Source organism: Sciurus vulgaris (genome assembly GCF_902686455.1).
Source record: "Sciurus vulgaris genome assembly, chromosome: 3".
Lineage (NCBI taxonomy): Eukaryota > Metazoa > Chordata > Mammalia > Rodentia > Sciuridae > Sciurus > Sciurus vulgaris.
Genome location: NC_136463.1, coordinates 59,503,113 through 59,525,572, shown reverse-complemented (window position 1 = coordinate 59,525,572; position 22,460 = coordinate 59,503,113). Strand labels below are relative to the sequence as shown.

Here is a 22,460-nt window from a genome sequence, read left to right as displayed (position 1 = left end):
AACCCAGTGTTCCTTCCTGTCCCCACTCTGTGTGTGTGTGTGTGTGTGTGTGTGTGTGTGTGTGTGTTGGACGGGGGGTGGGCAGCAGCCAGCATCTGTTAGACTTATCCAGCTCCTGTGGGGCAGGGAATGGTTTAGAAAGCTCTGTGGCTCTAAACATCCTTGGAAGCTAAACAGGACTATGGAAATAAGCCTTTCAGCTTTCTTCTTCCTGTGGGTCATCTGGCTGTGCCTGCCCAGCCTGCAGGCCTCCTTCAAACCTGAAAAAGGAAAAGCTAATTAGGAAAGTTGGGAGGGGGGGTTTCAAAAAGGATGAGATGTTCTCCTTTTAATTTCAAATCAATTATACAATATCATCCTGAAGTCACAACTATTTCCACCCTTCCTTTTTCTTGTAATGGTGGGTATTTGTGTGGGTTCAGGAGTGGGGGACTATTTGGGAGTAGGAATGAACAGAGAGTTGGAGGGAATAGAGGTCAGAGCCCTGGTCTGTGGATAGAGACCAGGTACTGACCTCTCATGGGGGGTGGCAGGAGATTAGTCCTAAAGCTGCCCATGGCAGGATTTGGAGATTCCACCCTAAGCACACCCTTTCCTCTCTGTCTGCCCTCAGATTCTCCTGGATCCCTTAACAGGGGTTGCTTGGTGATCTTGGAGCCCTTACTGACCACGGGTGGGAAGCGTACAAGGACCTCCTTGCTCACAGAGGAGAACTGGGAGTTGGCAGCACATAACTGAAGAGACCGGAAGAGGGCTTTACCACCTTCCTCTTTCTCCCTGAGGTCTTAAAACAGGCGAAAATACCACAGGTAAGTACGTGCATGTAAGAAACCAAAGGTGATGGGGGGCCGAGTGAAGGTCAGAACAGTTCTGAGGGCCGCGCTGCTGCTCTCAGTTCTGAGAAGTGGGGGCATCCCCAATTCCAGTAGAACCCAGGCCCTACAGGTGAAAAGGAGTGCGTAACCCTCGACTATGGTCCCCAGAGTAACGGACACTTGGGCCTTCTTCCGGTGGATACGCAGCCCCTCCCCCAGTCCGCACGTTGCTCCTTCAGGGTCAAGGAGGGCTAGGACTTGGAACTTCCCACAGAGCCCTGTCCTCCTGGAGCGGGTGGTAAGCTCTCAGTCCCGCACCACACGAATCTCCAGGGGCGGGGTGTTTCTGAGCGGGTCGGGCCCCGCCCCCACAACCCCGCCCCCACGCGGCGCCCAGTCCCGGGGCTCACGCGTTCCGCTCCGCCCTGCGCCCGCCCCTCCCACCGCCCCTCTGGCGAGGCCAGTACTCGACGGCCAGTCGCAGCACTGAGTTGCAGAGCTCGGATCCTCTCCCATATCGGCTCTCAGATCCGTGCACCCTACACAGCCATGGAGCCGACCCCCGACGCCGACGAGGCGCGCACGGTGCGCGAGGCACTGGGCCGCTACGAGGCGGCGCTGGAGGGCGCAGTGCGCGCGTTGCATGAGGACATGCAGGGTTTGCAGCGCGGCGTGGAGCGGCGCGTGGCCGAGGCGCTGCGCCTGGCTGGTCCCCTGGCACGCACCGTGGCGGACCTGCAGCGCGACAATCAGCGGCTGCAAGCACAGCTCGAGCGCTTGACGCGCCAGGTGGAAGCGCTGGGCTTGGCCACCGGGGTGTCCCCTACACCCGGCACGCCCAGTCCCCCGCCGGCGCCTGGCGTTCCGGAACGAGCGCCCCGCCTGGGCACTGCACGCTTCGCCAGTCATGCCACCTTCTCGCTGTCCGGCCGCAGCCAGGTGAGCCTAGGGGAGCGCTGCACACAGGTATGGGCTCATGTGCGCGTGCGCCAGGGAGTAGGGTTCAGCGCCTTGGTGCACCCCTCCCTCCAGTGTGCGTGCGCTCTCAAGCGTCTTTTGGACTGCAGGCTGGGCCTCTACCTACCGTTGGGACTTGGTAAAGGGGATTACACCACCACACCGGAGTTAAAAAGGGCGAGAGAAACACTGCTTAGTCTGCCCGCTGCACCTGTCTCAAACGCCTTCCCTAATTTTGAGCCAAGTCCTGTTTGCACTGCATTCTGCCTCCCTCTTTCCACTGTCCCTTGACACTAAGTGCTTGGCGCTAAGGTACAGCCCCTGAAGGTTGAGTACCGCCTGGGGCCTCACCTTAGTGCTGGAGTGGTCAGCACCCTCCAACCCGGCCCTCCACTTCCATTCACGCCCCTCGTGTTGCTGCTTCACTGAAGCCTGACTGCTCAAGTTATAGTTTAACCTAAATTGAGAATCTAAGCCCGTGTGTGTGTGTGTGTGTTTTGGGGAGCAATGCAGTCTGATCTGGGTTGGTTTGGGAACCTGCATACATTGCAGGGGGCAAATGCCTTACTGTGAAGAGGCGGGGTGGTGGGGCAGGTATTAGGCGGTGTCTAAATTCCTGGGGTCAGTGACTGGCCAGAGGCCAGTGTGAACCAGTCAGTACCTTGAGCATGGGCCTCCTGGGGTGACAGGTCCTGGATAGAATGTTTCCATAGTGTGTGTGCAGTGGCCCTTAGGTGGGATTTTCCATCCTGACCGCCATGTACTCTGGAGTTGGGTTTCCAGGGTCTGGGTTTGAGTAGTCTGCACCTGCTGCCCCTCCTTCGTGCACTCTCTCAGACACTCAGATCTCCTGCTGTAGCCTGGGCTGCACCTCAGGGGCTGGAGGAGGGGATCAGATAAAGCCTTGCCCCTGGAGGTCTCAGCCCTGATGGAGAGGGCCCCACATTGAGCAGTGCTGTGAGCAGCCAGAGATGTTCTACTCCAAACACAGTAGTCCCTTTGCAGTGGGTCTCCACAGAGGGTTTTGTGCTGGAGCCCCAACTTGCTGCTACTAGTACAGATGGTGGTGTGTGGAGGGCTGTGCTTGCCGCCTCAGAAAGGCTAAAAGGACTTGCTGGCCAGGGTGGAGCCTCCAGGTGTAAGAGTGGAGGGGAGAATTGTGCTCTGGATACTGGGCAGAGGAGTCGGGCTTTGTCCTGGGGGCAGATCCCCTGGCTATCCCAGTGTGCTTTTGAAATGTCTGGAAACATGGATACACTCAAGTCTGTCCTATGAGCATGATAATTCATATGTCCCTGGTATAAAATCACCACTGTGAGCTCACACATGCCCAATAAACTATGTCATCGATTGTTTTGAAGTTTTATTTTAACACACATCTGCTACTAGTCTGTTTATGAAAGCAGCTGTCCAAGTTTTAAGAAAAAATAATCTCAGAGTCACATATATATGTAGATGTATACACATTTAGAAGTATATATGTGATTCTCTTTAGTTGTGGTTTTCTTCAATGGGAATTTGACATTCACCAGGCCAGGTCAGCCCTCCTAGTTATGGGAAATGGCATTGGAGGGTTGAGCAGGGTAGGGGCAGGATTCTCCTTATATCGGCAAACTCCCTCAGGAATGGATGGTGGGTTAAAGGGTGAATAGAGACCAGTAACTTAATTGTGATGGTTACAAGAGAAAGGATGGGTGTGAGCTGGGGCAGTGGTGTGTGGACAGGCTGCCTTGGATGGGGGCTTCAGGGTAAAATCAACAGGCAAGGTAGTTTTTGGACATAAGAACCCTGTCTCGAGGGACTAGTGGGGTCTCAAGTCTGGTGGGATGTGTTGACTGGGAGGGGGCTGTGGGACACCCAGATGAAGCTGTCTCAGTGCAGGAGGATCCATGGATCAATGCTGGAAGTCAGGGGGCTATATAAGCAGAGCTGGCAGTAGGAGTGGTAGGATGGGTGTGGTCTTCAGGTCAGTTGCAGAGAAGGAGCCCTAGGCAGGGGCAGAAAAATTTGAAGCAAGTGAAAACCAGGTCATAGAATTGCCAGAAAGCAAGAAGCATCTGGAGTGCCCACTCTTAGAAATCCAGAGAGGGAAATCCTTCTGAAGAAGAGGGTGGAGTCAGGGATGCTGTAGCTGAAGATGGAGAGCCAGCTGGGGAGTTGTAGGGTTGTGGATTTCAGAAAGGCCCTGGAGGCAGTGAGCAGCAAGTGTAGTAGAGCAAGCGTAGTGGGTGGAGGATGGCCCACCTCCAGCTGGGCCAGAGGCTGCACACCCTTGAGTCCCAGCTTCCTGGGCCCGAGGCAGCTTCCCCTGCCTGACCCCACTGCTCTTGCAGCCCATCCTTTCGGGAGCACTGGCACAGGCTCTTTGACAGTTTGTAATAGTGAGGAGGGCTGAGTGGAACCATGCACATTCTCCAGATCATGTGCTGTGACCCACAGCAGCCTATGATTGGGTGCTTGGTCACAAACAAGGAATCAAGGTCTCAGGGCAAAACTGGAGTGTGAACAACGAACAGAGTCACAGCTGATCACTGGGCTACTGGTGTTTGGCCTCTCATACTCTATATCTGTGGTGGGGTTCTGGGCTTGAGGGTCTCATCCTGTGCATACTTGGTTTATGGTCAGACCTTGTGGGACCTGGTGTTACACTGTCCCTGTGAAACGAACAATGAGATTTAGAGACCTTTTTGCTGGGGATGGAGTTGGAGGTGGGTTGTACTCAGCATGTAAGTGTGCTCCAAATTCAATTCAGAAGGGGTTGATCAAGTAATCCACTTCTGAGTGCACACACTTTGACCTTACTGTAACATGGGAGGAGAAGACACAGGTCTGAACTTAACAACAGAAGATGGTCAGAGGAGCTCAGGCCCAAGACCCTGGAGCAGACTTTTGGAGCATTTGCTGTGAGGCTTAGGGGTATCTCCTCCCAGCCAAGCCTCAGTTTCCATGTATCCAAACCAAGGGGGTTGAGCAACCTTGAAGGGCCCTGTGTGCTGAGCAGGCTGGATAATTAGTGCCCAGTTAGTGGGGTTACCAAAGTGTCCTGGAAGTCATTGCCATTGTCTGGCCACAAGGAGGGAGCCAAGAGTCCCCTGGGGCTCTGCGGTGGATGGTCACAGCCTGAGGCCAGGCCCACTCCCCAGGAGGCTGGCCCAGAGTTATTCCCTGGAAATGTCATCTTCAGCTAAGCTGGAGCTGCTGGGTCCCCATGGCTGAGGCGCACAGTCCCTCAGGAACAACTGCCAGGAGGCGGGTGTCAGAGGCCCGGCCATGAAAGAAACCAGACTCGCTTTATCTGCCTTCCTTTCCCAGACGCATGGTGTGATAAGAGAGTTTAATGCTTTAGGGAGAAATTTGAATTGAGTTCTTTAAAACTGTGGTGTGAGTGGAGGCAGGGCAGGGCAGCGGTGTTAACCATCTTGGTATGGGGGTTCTGTCCCTCATGGGCTGTGCCAGGCACACATGTAGTAAGCCTACATGGATCAGGCAACACTGAGAAGGCCTAAGCTCTTCCTTCCCCCACAAGGATGTTAAAAAACTTCCTCAGTTAGAGGGCCCTATCTCCCAGAGTTCCTGAAATTGAACTTATCTCATCCCCTGCTTCTCCCTCTTGAATTTTCTGGCCTGGGCTCCCTCACGGGGCACTTCCCCTCTCTAAAACAAAGCTGAGATGGGGAATCTTGGGGTGCCAGTCCAGCTCAACAGGACCTGTCCTCAGTCCCAAGGCTTGGCAGTACTTTTTTCACTGACTCCTGCACACAGAGGTTCTTCCCTAGGACCTGCTGGGACAGGTTGCCCCCACCAAAGGCAGTAGTAGCCCACTGGGGGAACATGCCAGAAGCTCCTGGGGTGGGCTTGGTCCCTGGAAGAACAGCCTACTTTACCTAGCTGGGCTTGGTCCTTTGGTCTCAGGGCTCTGTGTTCTGTGACTGTCCCTCTAGGTGATGGCCCCGTATCATACCTTTACTTTCCTATCATCTGACTAAGACAGGTCACTGGGGCCAGAGCTTACCCTGGCCAGGTCTTGGGAGACAAGTTTGTGTTGAGTTATCCTCTCAGTCCTCTGAAAGGCCAGAGAGTTTGTGGACAGATCTCTGGAATGGGGCAGGAGATCCCAGTTCTAAACCTTGACATTGACACTGCCTTCAGACACAGTGTGAGTTTAAGGGTATCCTTTCCTAGCCCTGGACTTGGTTTCCCCATCCATGTGATGATGGATTGGAGAGTGGTCTCACAGTTGTCTCTTGGTCTGAGGCATGAGCAGAGCTCTTTCTCCAGGTGAAGAGTATTTTGTAATGTGGGGCTGGGGGAGTCAGGGAGAGGGGGACATGGGAGCCAGGATTCAGCTCCACCCCCAGCTGCCACCCTGCAAGCCTGTTAGCTCAGCTTCCTTTCTTCCTACCTGTGATGGAGACCCCTTAGCAGGAGTCTGGCTGATGCAGAGGTACAGAACCTTCTTCCTGCCTGGTCCCTGGGGCAGCATCGGTGGTGGGGGCCTGCAGCATGCAGGGAAGATGGCTGTGGGGGACTCCCCCATAAAGACCTACATTCCTGGGAAAATGATTTCACCATCAACCTGTCCCTCCAGGCCCCTTCCTACACCTGTGAAACCTGTTAAACCAGAATGGCATAGATGGGGGGACATGAGACCCCAGAGAGACCCTGGTGACAGTAGGGGCTGGGGTTTCAGCTGAACTGGCTAGTTCTCCTCTCCCTGCTGGCTTGGCTTCAGGTTAGTAGTGTGACTCTAGGGATGTCCTCCCTATTATGGAGTGTCAGGAGACACCCTGCCCTTCTCCAGTGGTTCTGCGTTCAGCAGGCCTGGCCTCTATCCTTTACCCTTCTGAACCAGAAGTTTAGGGGTTGCCTCCTTTCTAAGGCTAGGCTCTCCTCAGGCTTTGGGTCCTGTTCTCTGTCACCTTGCCAGGTCCCTACCCTACAGATAGTTCCCTCAACTTTCTCTCAGCCTGTCAGTGTGGTCCTGCCTCTTTCATCTGGAAAACACCCCAGACCCCTTTTCCCTATTCCACTTGCATGACTAAGATGGGTGACTGGAGATGAACCTGCAGCCCAAGCTTCCTGCTACTTTCCTCTGCTTCCCCCAGGTTGTCTCCGGCCCCCACTCCCATGCCTCTGATTCCATTTTGGTAACCATCACCAATGATCTCTTTTGGCTAAACGCAAGGGACACAAGTTTTCCATCTCGACTTTCTATTCCTTGACCTCAGGCTGCCTTTGGACACGCTGGCCTTCTTGATTCACTTCCCTCCCTGGCTTTCTCAATATCCTTCTGCATTTATTCCTATCTCTCTGGCTACTCCTTCTATTCTCCCCACAGGCATCTCTTCTGCCTCTGAGATGTGGGTGCTTCATCTCAGGTCCCCACTGCCCCTGTGCTGGTGCTTCCTCTGCTGGGCTCCCTGGAGCCTCTGGATGCTGTGACTACTATTTCCGTATCGTCCATCCTTACTTTCTTTTACCCTTTGGACTCAAATATCCAACTACCTCCTTAACTCCCTGATGTTCCAGGGACCCCTTATACTTGTCATGTCTAAAATGGAAATTATTGTTTCTCCTCCAAACTGTCCTCTGCACTCAGGCCCGAGCCTGGGCTTGGAGCAGGTGAGGCATCCTCTCTCCTTCTGCATCCATCACTCTTCCACTTGGATGCCTTTCTCCCCAAAGCTCTGAGTTCTGGCCCTTGTCCTCCCACACCCTTGCCCCATGTCCCTTCTTGCCTAAGGAGTCAAGTCCAGGTACTCCTGGCAGGCGCTGACCTAGGGTGAGGAGGACATCCCCCCAGCCACACATCCTGGCTATTTTTCATTCTATAACACTGTCAGTGCATGTCCCCTTTCTGAGACCTCAGGTTCCACCTGTGAAATGGTCCTAACATTTGGTAATTTCTCAAATGACACTTGCATAGTCTGATCCTGTTTTTTAAACTGAGAGTCAGAGGGGACATGGTGTATCCCGGGTCACACAGTGGGTTGGCAGTTCATCCAGAAGCCCAGGCTTCTTTACCCCACCTTCCTCTTGGTCTTTGCTCTCTGTCTGCCTTCTGCTGGTTCCAACCTCTGCTGTGGCCCAGGGAGGATGGAGGGGTGGCATGGAGCCCATTAGCTCCAGTGCTCTGCACATCTGGGAAGTCTCATGTCACTGCATCCAGTGGAAAGGCCTTGGTGTGAGGAGCCTTTGCTACCCATCATTGACTCCAGAGGACCTTGTCCCTCCTGGTGCCTGCCACTCCCACGTGGGGAGTCAAGCCTGGGAGGAAAAGAGTCCAGGCTCTCCCAACGCTGGTCATTTGGACCAGCCTGTGGGGAGAGGTGGAGTTGCCTAATAGTGCTTCAGAACCCTTAACCTTGACCTGTGTCCTTAGCTGTTTTGGGCTCTGGAATGAGCCTATAGCAATCTCTGGGAAGACCTCAGCTGCAGCTCTATCACCTACATCAGGGGCTCTGTAGCTGGGGTGGGTTCATTCCAGCTTGCTCTTGACCTTGCTCAACACTATATCTCCTGGGGGCTTTCAAAATGAGGGATGTTCACCCTGCTGAACTACGAGGAACTTTGGGAAGTGCTTTTGGGGGTTGGCAGCTGGCCCCAACTGATGGAGCCTCAGTGGTGTCACTGTCTCAGCAGAGTGTGGATCATGATGAAGCCAGTGAGCCAGAGATGAGACGAACCTCAAACTCATGCATCATGGAGAATGGACACCAACCGGGTGCAGGTAGGGATAGAGGGATAGGAGAGGTGGATGGATAGGTTTGGGCAGGACTTGGCCAGGCATTTGTGCCAGCCATTCCTTGGTTTGGGGGGACTTGAGCCTGAACTCCAATAGGCAGAGAGCTTTCAGGAGAGCAGCCTCATTCAGTGTATAGTACATCTTTTTAAACACAGAGGGAAATGGGAGATCTTAGAAGGTAGTGAACTTTCCTGTTTTTGGAGAAAAGCAAGCAGGAAGCTGAGGAATTGTCTAAGCAATGAAGTGGACAGAGAGTGACTGACCAGCCAACTAGTGTTTACTAGTTATGAGGGGAAGATGAGAAGAATCAACTCTGATTGTAGCAGCAGGATATTTCCAAAAAGGGAGGTTGAGGCGGGGGGGCCTTCCTAGAGGAGGTGGGAGGAGTGCTAGGGAGGCTGGAGCCCTCCTAGGGAGTCTGAGGCTCCTCTGGCTGCTACAGCTGATCCTTCCTTGCTGGTCACATGTTCCAGGTCCAGGCGATAGACCCCCTGAAGTTGCCCAAGCCTTCTCAGCACCAGAGCCCCCCAAGCCTCGACCTGTGAGCCTCTCCTTGCGACTGCCTCACCAGCCAGTCACAGCAGTCACCAGAGTCTCTGAGAAGTTCTCTGGAGAGACCTCAGCTGCAGCTCTATCACCCACTTCTGCTGCCATTCTGGGGGGCTTCAGCCCAAGTCCCAGTGAGGCCACCACCCCCTGGGCTCCCAGTCCCACTGGTATGAGCTGGAGAGAGTGGTATGGGAACTGAGCCACTTTAGAGGAGGAGAGGGAGGGCAGGGCTGGAGGAGGGTGGCAGGAGACTCAAGAAAGCCAGGCCAGGCCCCAGTCCCCTCTGCCTATCATTGCAGCCCCTTCTGTTAACCTGTCTGTCCTGTCGTGCTGGACTCCTCTCCAGAGATGCCATGAAGCAGCATCATGCTCTGTGGGGGATGGTCACGGCTTCCATTACTGGTTGAAATCATTTGGCACAGTCCTTTCTGTCAGCAGCCCCAGGCTTCTCTTGAGCCTGTGGTCAGGTCTCATTGGTGTGTTGTGGCTGGGACTGTATGGTCTTCCAAAGGAGGGTTTGGGGACAAAGTTTTCTGGTCACACACCACAGGAGGCCCTGGGCCCTGCCCTCAAGCAAGGTAGAAGACAGTTTAAAGGACCTCTTGGATATCACTGCTATATGTCCCTATTTTCCTTTTTCCTTGGTTTGTTGAGGCAAGGCAGTTTAGCCCAGGAATTCTGGCTTGTCCAAAGTGATGCCAGATAAATGGGCAGGGCCAGAAAAATGGGGGCTGTGGCCAACCCTCTCTAAGGCCAAGCTTGTAATTTCTCTCCCTTCCTTTGTCCTACAGAGAAGAATTCCTCTTTTACTCGATCTCTGTCGAGCTCTGGCTTTGGGGCAGTGACAGCAGGGAAGCGCAAGGACAGGTGAGTCTGTCTTCCCAGGTGGCTTTTCTGTTCTTCTGGGGACCCAGGCTATCCAGGCCACCTTCAGGGAGCTTCCTGTGCTGGCGCAGGAGTAGAGCTCCTAGAGTTCGTGCTCCCCAGAACTGAGGCTGTGGGGTTGGCTGGTACGGTATGAACAGGGGAAGTGAGTTGTGGGGTTGGTGGAGAGAGTCCCTTAGAGAAATATGGCGGCAGCTTGGCTTCTTAAAGCAAGTCAGTTAAAAGATTGCAGATGTGTGTGGGGTCTCAGCCTCTGTAGGAGGAAGGAGGGCAGAAGGATGTCCCACTTTCTCTTCCTCCATCCCTGCTGACTGGAGGGTCCCTCCAAGCTAGATATTCCCAGCTTAGGATGAGCAGATGTGTGGAGAGGCCCAGGGGCTTCCCTGTGGTGCAGACCTTTCCCAGGCAGCCAGCAGAGCTGTGGTTGGAACTGAGGGTGGCAAACTGGGCAACTGGGCTATTCTTTCTTTCTTTGAATATTAAATGGAGAATTGTCTTTCTGGCAGACTGTTGGGGGATTGGGGAACATGGGGGGGATCTCATTTAGTGGTGGTGGAGGAGGGAGACCTGGTCCTGGTGGGGCTGGTTTAGGGGATTCCTCCTGGCTTCCCTGGCCACCCCCAAGCATTGATACCTGCCAAGGAAGGGATGGTTACATCCAGAAAAGGGGTTCACCCTCCTTCCCCAGTCGGCCCTCTGGCCTGGCGTGTTTCAGCCAGCAACTCAGTTCAGAAAACCTGCCAAACCAGCTGAGGACTGGAGCAGGCGGGGCTTGCTCTCTGACTGCCACTGTAGCGCCCATCCATCATGGGCACAGCCTGTCTGCCTCACTCACACTCATCAGGGGCTGGACTGGGGTTTAGGGAGCTAGTGAAACCAGGTCTGTGTTCATGATGTGGTGCTTCTCTCCTTAGCCCGCCGTTGGTGACACCACCCCAGTCGCCCCCATCCCCACAGCTGCCGGCCGTGACTCAGGCTCCTCGCCAGGGGGAGCGTCGCAGAGAGCTGGTGAGGTCGCAGACACTGCCCCGCACCTCAGGGGCACAGGCCCGGAAGGCATTGTTTGAGAAGTGGGAGCAGGATACAGCGGGCAAGTACGGACACTCACCCCCAGTCCAGGCCCTCCTCCCTACAGCAGGCCCAGCCCAGATGGGTCAGGCAGGTAGTTCATAGGAAGGCAGTGCCCTGACCTGTTACCCAGGGGACGTTACCTGAGTCCAGACCTCTGGGACAAAGTTCAAGGTCAGAATTGAGTCAGAGTGTGGGTTTATGGGGAGAAGAGGCTGTAGGGGGCCCACGACAGCCCTGTGTGCTGTGGCTGGGACTGTATGGTCTTTCAAAGGAGGGTTTGGGGACAAAGTTTTCTGGTCACACACCACAGGAGGCCCTGGGCTCTGCCCTCAAGCAAGGTAGGAGACAGTTTAAAGGACCTTTTGGATGTCACTGCTATATGTCCCTATTTTCCTCTCCTCTATTCCCAGGAATCCCAGTCTTCTACACCCCCACTGTTCCAAAGCCACCCTCACACCTGAATTTTTCAGGGGTTGTCACTCCTTTAGTTTCGGGGTATGCCCAGGGAATCTGGCAGGTGTTGGTATTCCTGGTTGGAGTTGGGAGGCCCTGCTGCCATTGGGCTGCACTTGCCTGAGGACCAACGAGGTGACATGGCAGGGCTTAGGGGCCCACTGGCCACCAGCATGCTCTGTTAGAGATGGGATCCTGGAGCCTGCCTTTGCATATTTATCCATTCCCCTGGTCGGTGCATAGTATTGACACCTGCTCTGTGCTAGGCGAGGCCTAGGCACTCTGCTCAAGTCTAGGGAGGAGTCTCAGGCAGGAAGATCCCCCCTGACCCCAAGGTGAGCAACCTGATCTTAGCCATTAGGAAGTGTCCTTGGGGTCCCAAGGAGGAAACCATCCTTCTGGCAGGAAAGAGCCCTCAGGGAAGGAGGACTCCATTGGATTATCCAGTGGCCCTTGCTTATGGGTACATAAATTCTCAGGATCTTGGAGGGCTGGAGGGGGGCCATGGTCCTACCAGACACCATTGAAGGAGACTTGTGGTATGTGGGGCCATGCTGTGTGGCCCAAGCTACACACCACCCAGTGTCACCCCAGAGTGAGCAGACCTGGGGGGTATCTAATTGGGTGGTCTAGAGATGTCCTCCCCTTCATCCCCCACAGCAGGCCTGCCCTTTCTTTGCAGGGGCAAAGGTGAGGCCCGGGCCAAGCTGAAGCGGTCGCAGAGCTTTGGTGTGGCCAGTGCCAGCAGCATTAAGCAAATCCTGCTTGAGTGGTGCCGCAGCAAGACCCTGGGCTACCAGGTGAGCCCTGGCCCAGGGCCAGTCAAGCTTCATCCCTGCTCTTACCTTCCTGGGTGGGGGAAGAGCTCACCCAGGTTGAGGGAAGGGTTGGAGCTGGAGAAATGGTGCTTTCGCAGCAGGTGTCTAGCTACCTGCTGCTGTTGCTTAGGAATCGCAGGAATCTGGATCTAGGCCTGAGCAGCCTAGTCCAGTGCACCTTAAGGGGTGAGGTCTGGCAACAACTTTTTGATGAGCTGGGTGGTGGTGGGCCTTGGAGAGGGGCAGGGAGAGCACCTGCTTGTGGGTTTGAACTGGGTACCCCCACCCTCCACTGAACCCTCGTGCTCTGCTTGCAGCATGTGGACCTGCAGAACTTCTCATCAAGCTGGAGTGATGGGATGGCCTTCTGTGCCCTGGTGCACTCCTTCTTCCCTGATGCCTTCGACTATAATGCCCTGAACCCTGCACAGCGGCAGAAGAACTTTGAGTTGGCCTTTACCATGGCAGAGTAAGTATGGCAAGTCCTGCTGGCTACTAGCTCCAGTGGAGACCCTGAGTACTATTTCTGCCCCAGGTGGGGTTTGGGGATAGGCAGGACATAGAGCAGCTGGCCAAATAGAGGAGGGATCTTGAGGTCATCTAGTCAGTCTGTCCTTCTCTTGTACAGATGGGAAGATTGAGGCCCAGTGAGGGATTTGCTCAGTCCTGCAACACCTGGTGGTGGAGCCAGGCTTTCTCTGTTCCTGGTGTTCTTCCCCTTCTTGGTGGTGCTCAACTTCTGGGGTATAGTCTGGAAGAAAAACCACAGAGCATGAGGGACAGTGGAACAGGGTTCCCAGGGCAGTGGGTCTGTCTTCTTACATGGGTGAACAGATGCAGTTGGTTAGTTAAGCCCCAGTTGCTGATCAGTAGGAAGCTGGATGATATTTGGAACATTTCACAAGTAGATTTTGCATCCCTAAATACTGTTCTAGGATTTTCCATGAAATGCTAAGAATACCATCTTGGTGAGTTTTCTATTACTGTAACAGAATACCTGAAACTAGATCATTTATAAAGAAAAAAGGTTTATTTTGGTTCTGGAGGCTGGAAGGTCAAGGTTGCAGTGCTGGCATCTGCTTGGCTTCTAGTGATAGTCTTGTGCTGCCTCAACTCATGGTGGAAAGAGGAAGGGCAAATGGGTATATATGTAAGAGAGGAGCAGATAAGGGGTTTGAAGGCTTTATAACAACTGTTCTCAAGATAACTAACCCACTCTTGCAGAAACCATGTTAGTCTCTTCAGAAGGGTAGATCCTTTATGATCCCAATGCCTCTTAAAGTCCCCTCCACCTCTCAATGCCATGACATGAGTTTTGGTGGTGGCAAACCCTATCCAAACCATGGCACCTGTCTCCTCATGTCCCACTCATAGGAAGATTTAGGAGGGAGGAGCAGTTCTGGGATTGGGACGTGCTTGAGAAACCAGTTTGGAATTTGGTTATTGGCCAAGGGCAACCCCCAGAGCATCAGGAGAGTTGGCTAAGTGAGGTCCATCTGTCAGGGCCCTGGCGGAGGGTAGGTGTACATTCAATCTGGGTGAGGTGTTTTTGATAAAGGGACTCTTTCCAAAGGCGTGGGCAGGAGTGAGAGAAACGAAGCAGGTTGTGTGCAGCAGCACGTCTGGGGTGACTGCAGTGCAGAGCTGTTACCAGCCCTATGTCTAACATTACTGGAAATGGAGACAACACTAGCTGCATGGAGCAGCTGTCTCATAGGAGCTGTGTTTTGGGCAACTGGAGGTGGCCAGCTCACATGGTCTGGCAAAGAAGAAGCCCTGGGATAATACTCGGACTTCATTCCCCTCCTGACCTCACACCCGGGGCTGGTGCTGGCTGACCAGAGGACAGGGGAGCCGTCACTGTGGCCCATCACAGCTCCCTGTGGGTAGAAAACAGGGGACAAAGTGGTCCTCAGAGTCACCTGATGCTGTTCTCTGAAGGTCAGAGGGTAGGAAGGTCCACTCCAAAGCTGAGTTTCTTGGGCTGGGGGCACATCCATCCTTCTCTCCCTACCTTTGTGCCCTGTGTTGTCACCTCTGAGGTCTGTCCCTGAGGGACCATGTGAGTTTCTGGCCTGGGTCCTCAGTGCCCATATCCTCCTGTGTTGAAGGGACCTTTCCCGGCCTTGCCTGCCCTGCTCACTCCATTCTGGGCCTACCATGCAGCCCAGCCTCCCATGCCAGGCCCTGAGCCTGGCCAGGGAGGAGGTGGAGTCACTGGATCTCACAACCCTAACCCTTGGTGTGGTCCGACAGCTGCTGTTCTCTAGAGCAGCAAGCCTTGTTCTGGGGCAGAATCAGGCCTCTGGCTCTAAGCTCTGCCTGACATTTTGGACCATCCGTCTGGGCCTGTTGTGTTGTCTTGGGTGACGTGCTGGGACTTTCAGCCCCTTGGGGTCATAAGAACTCCGTGTATACTTTAAAGCCTTCTCTTTCTTGGCTGCTTGGGATTAGTTGTCATCCTAATAGCAGAAACAGCTCTGGACGGGTGTGTTATGCAACTGGATCCAGACGAAGGTGGCATGGCGCCAGGTGTCGCGGCATGATGTGGGGAGGGGGTGGCTCAGAGGAGGAGGCCCAGCTGCTGGTAACACAGAAATGGGGACTGTCAAAAATCAGACTGTTAGAATGTGTGAGGTACTTGGGTACTTCAAGATCCACCTCTACTGCAGGGAGGCCATGCTGGATCTATAGAATTCTTCACCATTTATGTCCAATGGGCTAAGCCGTGCTAGCTTATGCCCTGGCTTCCTTGGTTACCCTCAACCCTGGGCCAAGCTGGGCTGTGGCAGGGAGAGGGACACCCTGGGCCATGGGGTGGTGGCCTGGCGCCCCAGCTCGCAAGGAAAACAGCTTCCTTTGGCAGCTGAAGCCAGAACCATTCCAGGCTGTGCTTTCCCAGCACACTGTTTGAGTTCACGGAGCCTCCAGACTCCAAACAGATGTTTCTTCTATTCCCAATCTGGGGGAGGGGGAAGGGGTGGTAGAAACTGGTCCAGGCTTTGCCTTCTCCTTTCCAGAGCAAACAAGGGGGCAAAAATCTCAACCCTGCCTTCCTGCGGCCTGAGCCTGCTCCTGGCTGGGGAGGGGAGGAGGGTGTGATGGGGCTCCTGAGATTAGCTCTGGCTTTTCTGCTGACTCCAGGGGGTGGGGAGGGGCATCCTACAGCAGGCCTGTGTGGGGAGCTTGCTCAGAGCCTGGGAAAGCACTTCCCCTAATGAGTCACCCATGAGATTATCTCACAGGTACAAGTCTGGGAGAGGGCTGGGAAGATGGGCCTGCCTATCTGGGTCCTTTAGGGAGGACAGCCACTTGGACAACTGGTTAGGAAAGCTGTAGGAAATCACAGGGACACCTGTTTGAGGATACAAACTCTCCATGTCTCAGGTATTCCAGTTAGGTTTGCCAGCAAAATCTGAGCGGATGCATGACACTATTGAAAGCCATCAAAAACCACGTAGGCAGAGGCAGAGGTAGAGGGCAGAGCTAAGACAGGCAGTTTGGGAGCAGGCAGCCAGAGATGAGAGAAGCCTGGGATCCAATCAAGGCATGACTTTTAGAAGGGAAAGGACATGTGGTCCCCAAACCATGCATCCAGGAAGGAAGTGGTTCCAGAACCTTTGGCGAGCAAGTGTCTTTAAGGCACAAGGACTGGAAACCTTTGGAGTAAAAGTGGTGTGTGTGGCCCCTCCTCCCCATAGTTTCTGGGCCCAGAGATTCCTTGTGGCCTAATCTGTGTGAGTGATGCAGTGTTGACAGCGGTGCGAGCTTCCCTTGCCTGACAGGTGTTCAGGGCCTGGAACGAGGGAGGACCAGTCCCTTTTATGGAAGGGCTGAGTCGGGCAGGCGCCTGGCCCTTCTGCACCTTTCCTCCCCACTTCTCCACAGAGCTGAGTGCAGGACGCTTCCCACTTGCCCTGCGTGGAATGTGTCCTGCTCTCGGGTTACGCCCCAGCAGAAGGGGCTTCCAGGCTATTTGTAGCGTCCATGTGTCTCTGTCTAAAACCAGACAGGAGGCAGCAGTCCGAGCCCTGGCATCCTGGTCTGTATTTAGAGCAGGCTTAAAAAAATAAAAATAACCCCCCGAAGTCCCTCCTCCATGTCCCTTACAGGCCAGCCCTATGGTAGCTGAAGATCACAGGTGATGGGAGTAGGAGAAAACCCTTTAAACTGAAGGTGGGGTTTAAGTAAGTTCATGATAGTAGGCCAATGTCTTGCCCTGTGGTGCCAATGAAAGCGATTTGTACTTTCTCCTTTGGATTTTTCCGTGTAGTCTGAATTAATTAAAACAACCTTGGATCGTGTTTACGAAAGCTGTTTGTTTTAAATGTAAAAGGTACCTGGGACTTCTGACATTTTGAGACTTAAGTATTTTGACAAAAGTTAATGGGACTGGGCGTGGTGGTACACATCTGTAATCACAGCAACCCACTAGGGCAGGAGAATTCCAAGTTCAAGGCCAATCTGGACAACTTAATGAGACCTTGTCTTAAAATAAGAAATAAAAGGGACTTGGATATAACTTGGTGGGCGGTAGAGCGTTTTTCTAGATGTGTGAGGCTCTGAGTTCAATTCCTAGTACTGAAAACAAAACAAAACAAAACAAAAAAGGTCGGTGGGGACCAACCATCACTACTCTTTTCTCCTACCAGGTCTCCTGAGTTTTATTCAACAGGTGTCTGCAGCTTCTAGAAATCTTGCTACCATTATAGTTGGCACCAACTGAGGGAGAGTGCTCTGTTTGCGGGGACAAGTTGGAGTGGAAGGCATGTGTCCTTGAGGGTCTGGTGTGCACCATGCTGTGTTCTCAGATAGGGATACTTTTCTACATGTAGGAGGGAGAATTTGGAGCTTCCCAGGGCAAGAAGTAGCTGAGGGGCAAAGATGGTGCACAGAAAGGAAAAAAGGAGTTGAGAGATGGTGGCTACTTGTTACATACTGTGACCCTCTCTCCCCTGACTCAGAGACCCCATATTCTCATCTGCTTAATTTAAAAATGACAATGGGGTAGGGTAGGGACTAGATGGATGGTGGCCTGCTGGGGAAGTCACTGCCTGGCATGAGAGTGAAGGTAAGGCCTCTACGGATCTTGAAGATTTGCTGCCTAGACAGGGCAGGGGCCATCTGTTGGAGGGTGAGTGTAGCCTCCAGATGAAAGAAGGGGTTCACTCATCCTCCTCTGCACAAGTTGGACAAGACCTGGAAAGTGCCAGCAATTCTGACTGTTGAGAGAAATCAAAAATCAGAATTGAGAGGAGCCCATTCTTGGTGCCCTTTGGGGACTTAATTAAGGAACCAGAAAGATTCCAATATGAAGGTTCTCTTTCAGCATGTAAAGGGCTATTTTATGGGGAAAAATTAGACTGAGAATAACCTTGTGGGAACATGAGGTAGAAAGCACAAAGAGACAGAATAGCATGAGCAACATAGGCAACAGGTTCCTTATGATTGGAGCCATCTGCGGAAAGGTTGGAATGGTCCTTGGAGGAAATTAGGTCCCTCTCCCTGGTTCTAGAGGAGAGCAAGCCAAAGCAGAGCCTTGATAGAGATGGTTGTGCTTCTGATTGGGGGTGTTTTCACAGGGTGATATTTGAGTTTTCTTCTGAGGCTGAGGTCTTAGGGTCTTAGTACTGTCCTCATTATAATGGGGCAGGGACACTGAGGTCACCACTATCCGTGGTGGGAACCTGGGCTCATGTGAAGCCTGTTTGCATACTTGGGATCCTCTAAATAGGAGGCCTGAGAGGGAGGGAGAGAGAGAAGGTTTTCTCTCTGTGGGGCAGGGGAGGAGGAAGACACCAGATGCCAGTGATAGTTCTGCAAGGTGAACTCAGGTCCTGGCCCCTCTTGAAGAGTTCAGACTTTTTAGTCCTTGTCCACAAAGCACCCTTGCATGCCTGCCCTGCTCAGAGGGCTGACCTCCCTGACCCTGAGCTCTGGCCTGGTCTGGGGAGAGAGGGTGCCTGCTTATTGGGCCAAACCTACTCTTCACCCTCAACGCTGTTGGATTCACTTACAGGCCACCCACTCCAACCCGAAGGGGAGGTGGAGATGGGATCCGGGACAGATGTCTCCATTTCGCCTTGACATTTGGTTTCTGATAGGAGGACTGGAGTCTTGCCAGCACCACAGACCAGGGCCTGGTAGTAATGTTACAGTCTTTGTCTCCAGAGTGCACAGCCCAGCAAGCTGCCCTGGTGCCCTGTCCTGGTAGAAGGTGCTGTGGGAATCATGCTGAACTGACTTCAAGCTCTGTGGAGGGTCTGAGGAGTCCTGGTTTGCTCTCTGGGGTCTCCCCTCTGGTTGGGCTCTTTGGGGTTCAAGGTGCATAAGGTCACATTGTGGGAACACAGTCTCTTCACAAACCCTTTGGAAAGGAGAACAGAGGTGTAGTCAATTTTCTGCTCAGGTAATGGGCACAGAAAGATGAAGTGATTGGCAGAGTCAGGATCTGAATCCAGCTGTTTAGATTTCACTTCGAGGCTTCTTCATGATCCCCTCTGCTCCTTAAAGCGAGGTGTATAATAAAACCAGCAATAGTGATAATCTCCAGCAGTTGATGGAGCTCTTTTGATGTGCCAGGTGCTGTTATGACTGATTTTCATAGATTAGGTAACTAATCCTCATGGTGTTCTGTGAGGTGGATATTATTCCAGATGAGAAAACTGAGACCTGGAGAAATTAAGTTTATTGTCCTAAATCATAGAGTTAGCAAGAGATGGAGCTGGGATTTGAGCCCTGACAGTCATGAACTTATTGATTGTGGGGGGAAAAAGAAGCCCGAGGAAGCCTGGAACTGCAGAAGTACACACAGCTACAGAAAGAAGGGCACCAGCGAGTGGGACAAATGCACTTCTTGTTGCCCTTTTGAATGTGCCTTGTTTCAGGCTGGTTACCCCTGGTGCCCAGGAGCCCTGGGCAGACTGTGAGCAAAGTCAGAGAGTGCCAGGGCATCACTTGGTGTCGACAGGATGCCTGCCGCTCTTTCAGGACTCAGTGCTGAGATGCGCAGGGCTGTTGTCTTGACTGATGAAGTTCATCTTCCTGAGTCCTGGGGACCCCTGAGAGGCTACAATTTACACAGGAGTCTGCACCAAGGTGCTGAGAGTTAAACCCATGTTTCCCAGAGTGTGAGGCACAGGCCTTGGGGTGGGGAAGTAGGTGATGTCGGAGATGGGATGACAAGATGATTTTGAGCAACTTTTTAAACTGCCAGTTATACCCTCCTAGTACTTTGTAAAATTAAATTAGTGGTTCATGACCAGCAGTTTATAGGAGGTGGGGAGGGGAATAAATATGAAACATGGAAAAAATGTCAGTAATAGTAGGGAAAAGAATTTCTGTGAAAGTTTATTTCACATATACCATCCTCCAGTATCCATGGTTCCAGGACCCGCCTTGGATACCCAAATCCACAGGTGCTCAAGTCCCTTATATAAAATGGTATATTTGCATATATCCTGTGCACATCCTTCTGTAGACTGGAGATTATTTCTGGGTTACTTATAATACCTAAAACAATGTAAATGCTATGTAAATAGTTGTTATCTTGTATGGTTTAGGGAACAATGACAAGAAAAAACAAGTCTGTACATGTTCAATAGAGACGTAATTCTTTCTTTAATATTTTCAGTGCAAGATTGGTTGAATCTGTGGATGTGGAAACTGGTTTATAAAGAGCTGCCTGTACGTGTGTGTGTGTGCTGAAATCATGACGAAAACTAGTTTTCTTTAAGAGAAAAATTTAAAATGCTCTTTTGGAAGGCAAATGGGAGTATTTGCTTTTTACTTAATTAGTTTTACATTTCTTTTTATGGTTCATGCTAATTTTCCATAGGATAATGAATACATTTTTACTTAAGATGAATTCACTTAAAATTAAATAAACCTATTTAAAACAAAATATGAATTATGGTTGGGTGGGGTGGCACATGCCTGTAATTCCATCTATGTGGGAGGCTGAGGTAGAAGGATCCCAAGTTCAACACCAGCTTGGGCAAATAGTGAGACACTGTCTCTAAACCAAAAAGGACTGGGGATGTGGCTCAATGGCAAAGTGGGTTCAATTTCCAGTACCCCCTACATGCACACACAAATTATAGTATAGATGGTTCATGAATAAACACCCATATTCACATTCATGACTCGTGACCTGGAGGGTACTTAAACACCTCTTGTTCCAGACTGGATTCTGTTTGGGGGACAGCAAAGATATCCCAGTTGCAGGATGGCTTGCTACTTGCTGGGACCATCCTTTGATAGGGGCTTCTGTGTTTCAGGAATCTGGCCAACTGTGAGCGCCTCATTGAAGTGGAGGACATGATGGTGATGGGCCGCAAGCCGGACCCCATGTGCGTCTTCACCTACGTCCAGTCCCTGTACAACCACCTGCGTCGCTTTGAGTAAAGCCCTTGGACCTGGAGAGCAAAGAGCAGCCCAGGATGAGACTGTGGGGATGCTTGTGTTCCTGAGTCAGGATGACCCCAGGAACAGCAGCCCGTGGCATGAGCTGCTGTTTGTTCTGTGGCGTGTGACTGCACGCCCCTTTGTGCCCAGCTGCGTTACTGATTAAAAGTACCGCTGAGCTGTGCCGGACAGCACAGCCACGGCCAAGGGCTCCAAGAAAAAGGAAAAATTCCCAGAGAAAGAGAGAGAAAGAGAGAGAGAGAGATAGAAATTGGTGCTAAGTAATAATCTTCCTAATGAAATGCTTGCCTGTGTAGATTCCAGAATGCTAAATTACGGTTTTCCCTCTGGTGAATTGGATACATTGGCTTGACAGGGTTCCATTGATTATACCAAGTGTTTTTTATCAAAATACCCAGCGTTTTTTTTTACTTCCTCACACTATTGTAGGTCCCTTTCCTCCCTCCCTTTGGGCCACTGCCAGGAAACAGACCACTTAATCAGCAGCTTGACAAAGAAGACTGAAGTCTTGGGAAGAAACAATTTAATCATGCCCAGGTCCTGGGCAACAGATGACCTTCAGGTCACCTCTACTCTGTGGGGAGATGGGAAGGCTCTTGCCTTGGTCCTACAGTGCTCCTCTTCTTCCCACGAGGCCCAGCAGGGGTTCAGGTGAGGATAGGCTCTCTGGACGTTAACACTTTTGGGGAAGGCCCTTTATACTGAGAGTTTTTATTCGTATCTTTTTTAGAGGATTTGCTGCAGGTATTTATAAGAAGGAATTCCATCTGTACCATTGACTCATTTGTACATAAAAAGATGTATTGAACTTGGCTTTTTGAATTTATTTCTGTTTGGGAGATATGAGTTTTGTGAATAAGAGACTTTGCATATATTCACATGAAGATCTGATTAAATCCCACTTTAACTGTTCTTGTACCAAACTGCTTTGAAAATGACATTTGCTGTCTCCCAATTTGTGAGTCTGACATTGTCTCCATGTTGTCCAAAGCACATGAGCAGAAAATTCCCTCTTGCACGTCTATCCCTTGGATGTTAACAAATGTGTTATGATAAACTGTGGCTCAAGATGGAACATTTTTGGGGTGTGTTTTATTGAAAAAAAATTTTTCATGGTGCTGGAGATCAGATCCAGAGCCTTGCTCATGCTTGGCAAGTGCTGTACCACTGAGGTACACTTGCAGCCCCTGGAAGCCCATCAAAAGGTGCAGGTTTAATTTCATGACTGCTTGGTGGTAGGATTTTAATAGAAAAATCTTTAGATCCTATAAAACTGTAGCCATTACCTTATTCTTATTCAAGAATCATAACTGGGTTGGATTTTATCCCTGGACTTCTAAAACTTCTCTTTAAGGAGCTAATATGGGTCTTCCTCTCATGCAGTAGGCCCTAAACACTGGTGCCAGTGTGACTTCATGGAGGGGCATGTGTATCCCTTATGTTGGGTCCTGGGGGCAGAAGATCCTTGGTGGAAGGGGAGTTGGGGAGGATGGAGGGCAAGGGCAGAGCTTACAGGTGGTGAAGCAGTACCTTCAGTGGATTTGTTTGCAGGTTTGTTTGTTTGTTTGTTTGTTTGTTTATTTTCGGTGCTGGGGATGGAACCCAGTCATTGGACATACTAGGCAAATATTCCACCACTGAGCTACACCCCAGCCCTTAGTGGATTTGTTTGTTCAGGCTGCAGCTTTGGCCCATCTTTTGGATTCTCCCACAGTGGGATCCATTCCCTCTCTAGTTCTG

The 22,460-nt window shown here is 51.9% G+C and overlaps 1 protein-coding gene across 2 annotated transcripts; it reads left to right on the top strand.

Annotated features, from left to right (window-relative positions):
- Window positions 1-1,293: 1,293 nt before the first annotated feature.
- Window positions 1,294-21,632, top strand: SMTNL2 (smoothelin like 2). 2 transcript variants are annotated; one of them, XM_079134111.1, is made up of 8 exons: window positions 1,294-1,754; window positions 8,415-8,502; window positions 8,991-9,233; window positions 9,858-9,933; window positions 10,866-11,045; window positions 12,158-12,275; window positions 12,611-12,762; window positions 20,573-21,632. In XM_079134111.1, the coding sequence occupies exons 1-8, from the start codon at window positions 1,365-1,367 to the stop codon at window positions 20,697-20,699; spliced, it is 1,374 nt and encodes a 457-aa protein (XP_078990237.1). In that variant the 5' UTR covers window positions 1,294-1,364; the 3' UTR covers window positions 20,700-21,632. The 2 variants fall into 2 exon arrangements, with proteins under 2 accessions (XP_078990237.1, XP_078990236.1); XM_079134110.1 differs by having other exon boundaries at window positions 8,412-8,502.
- The last annotated feature ends 828 nt before the right edge of the window (window positions 21,633-22,460 follow it).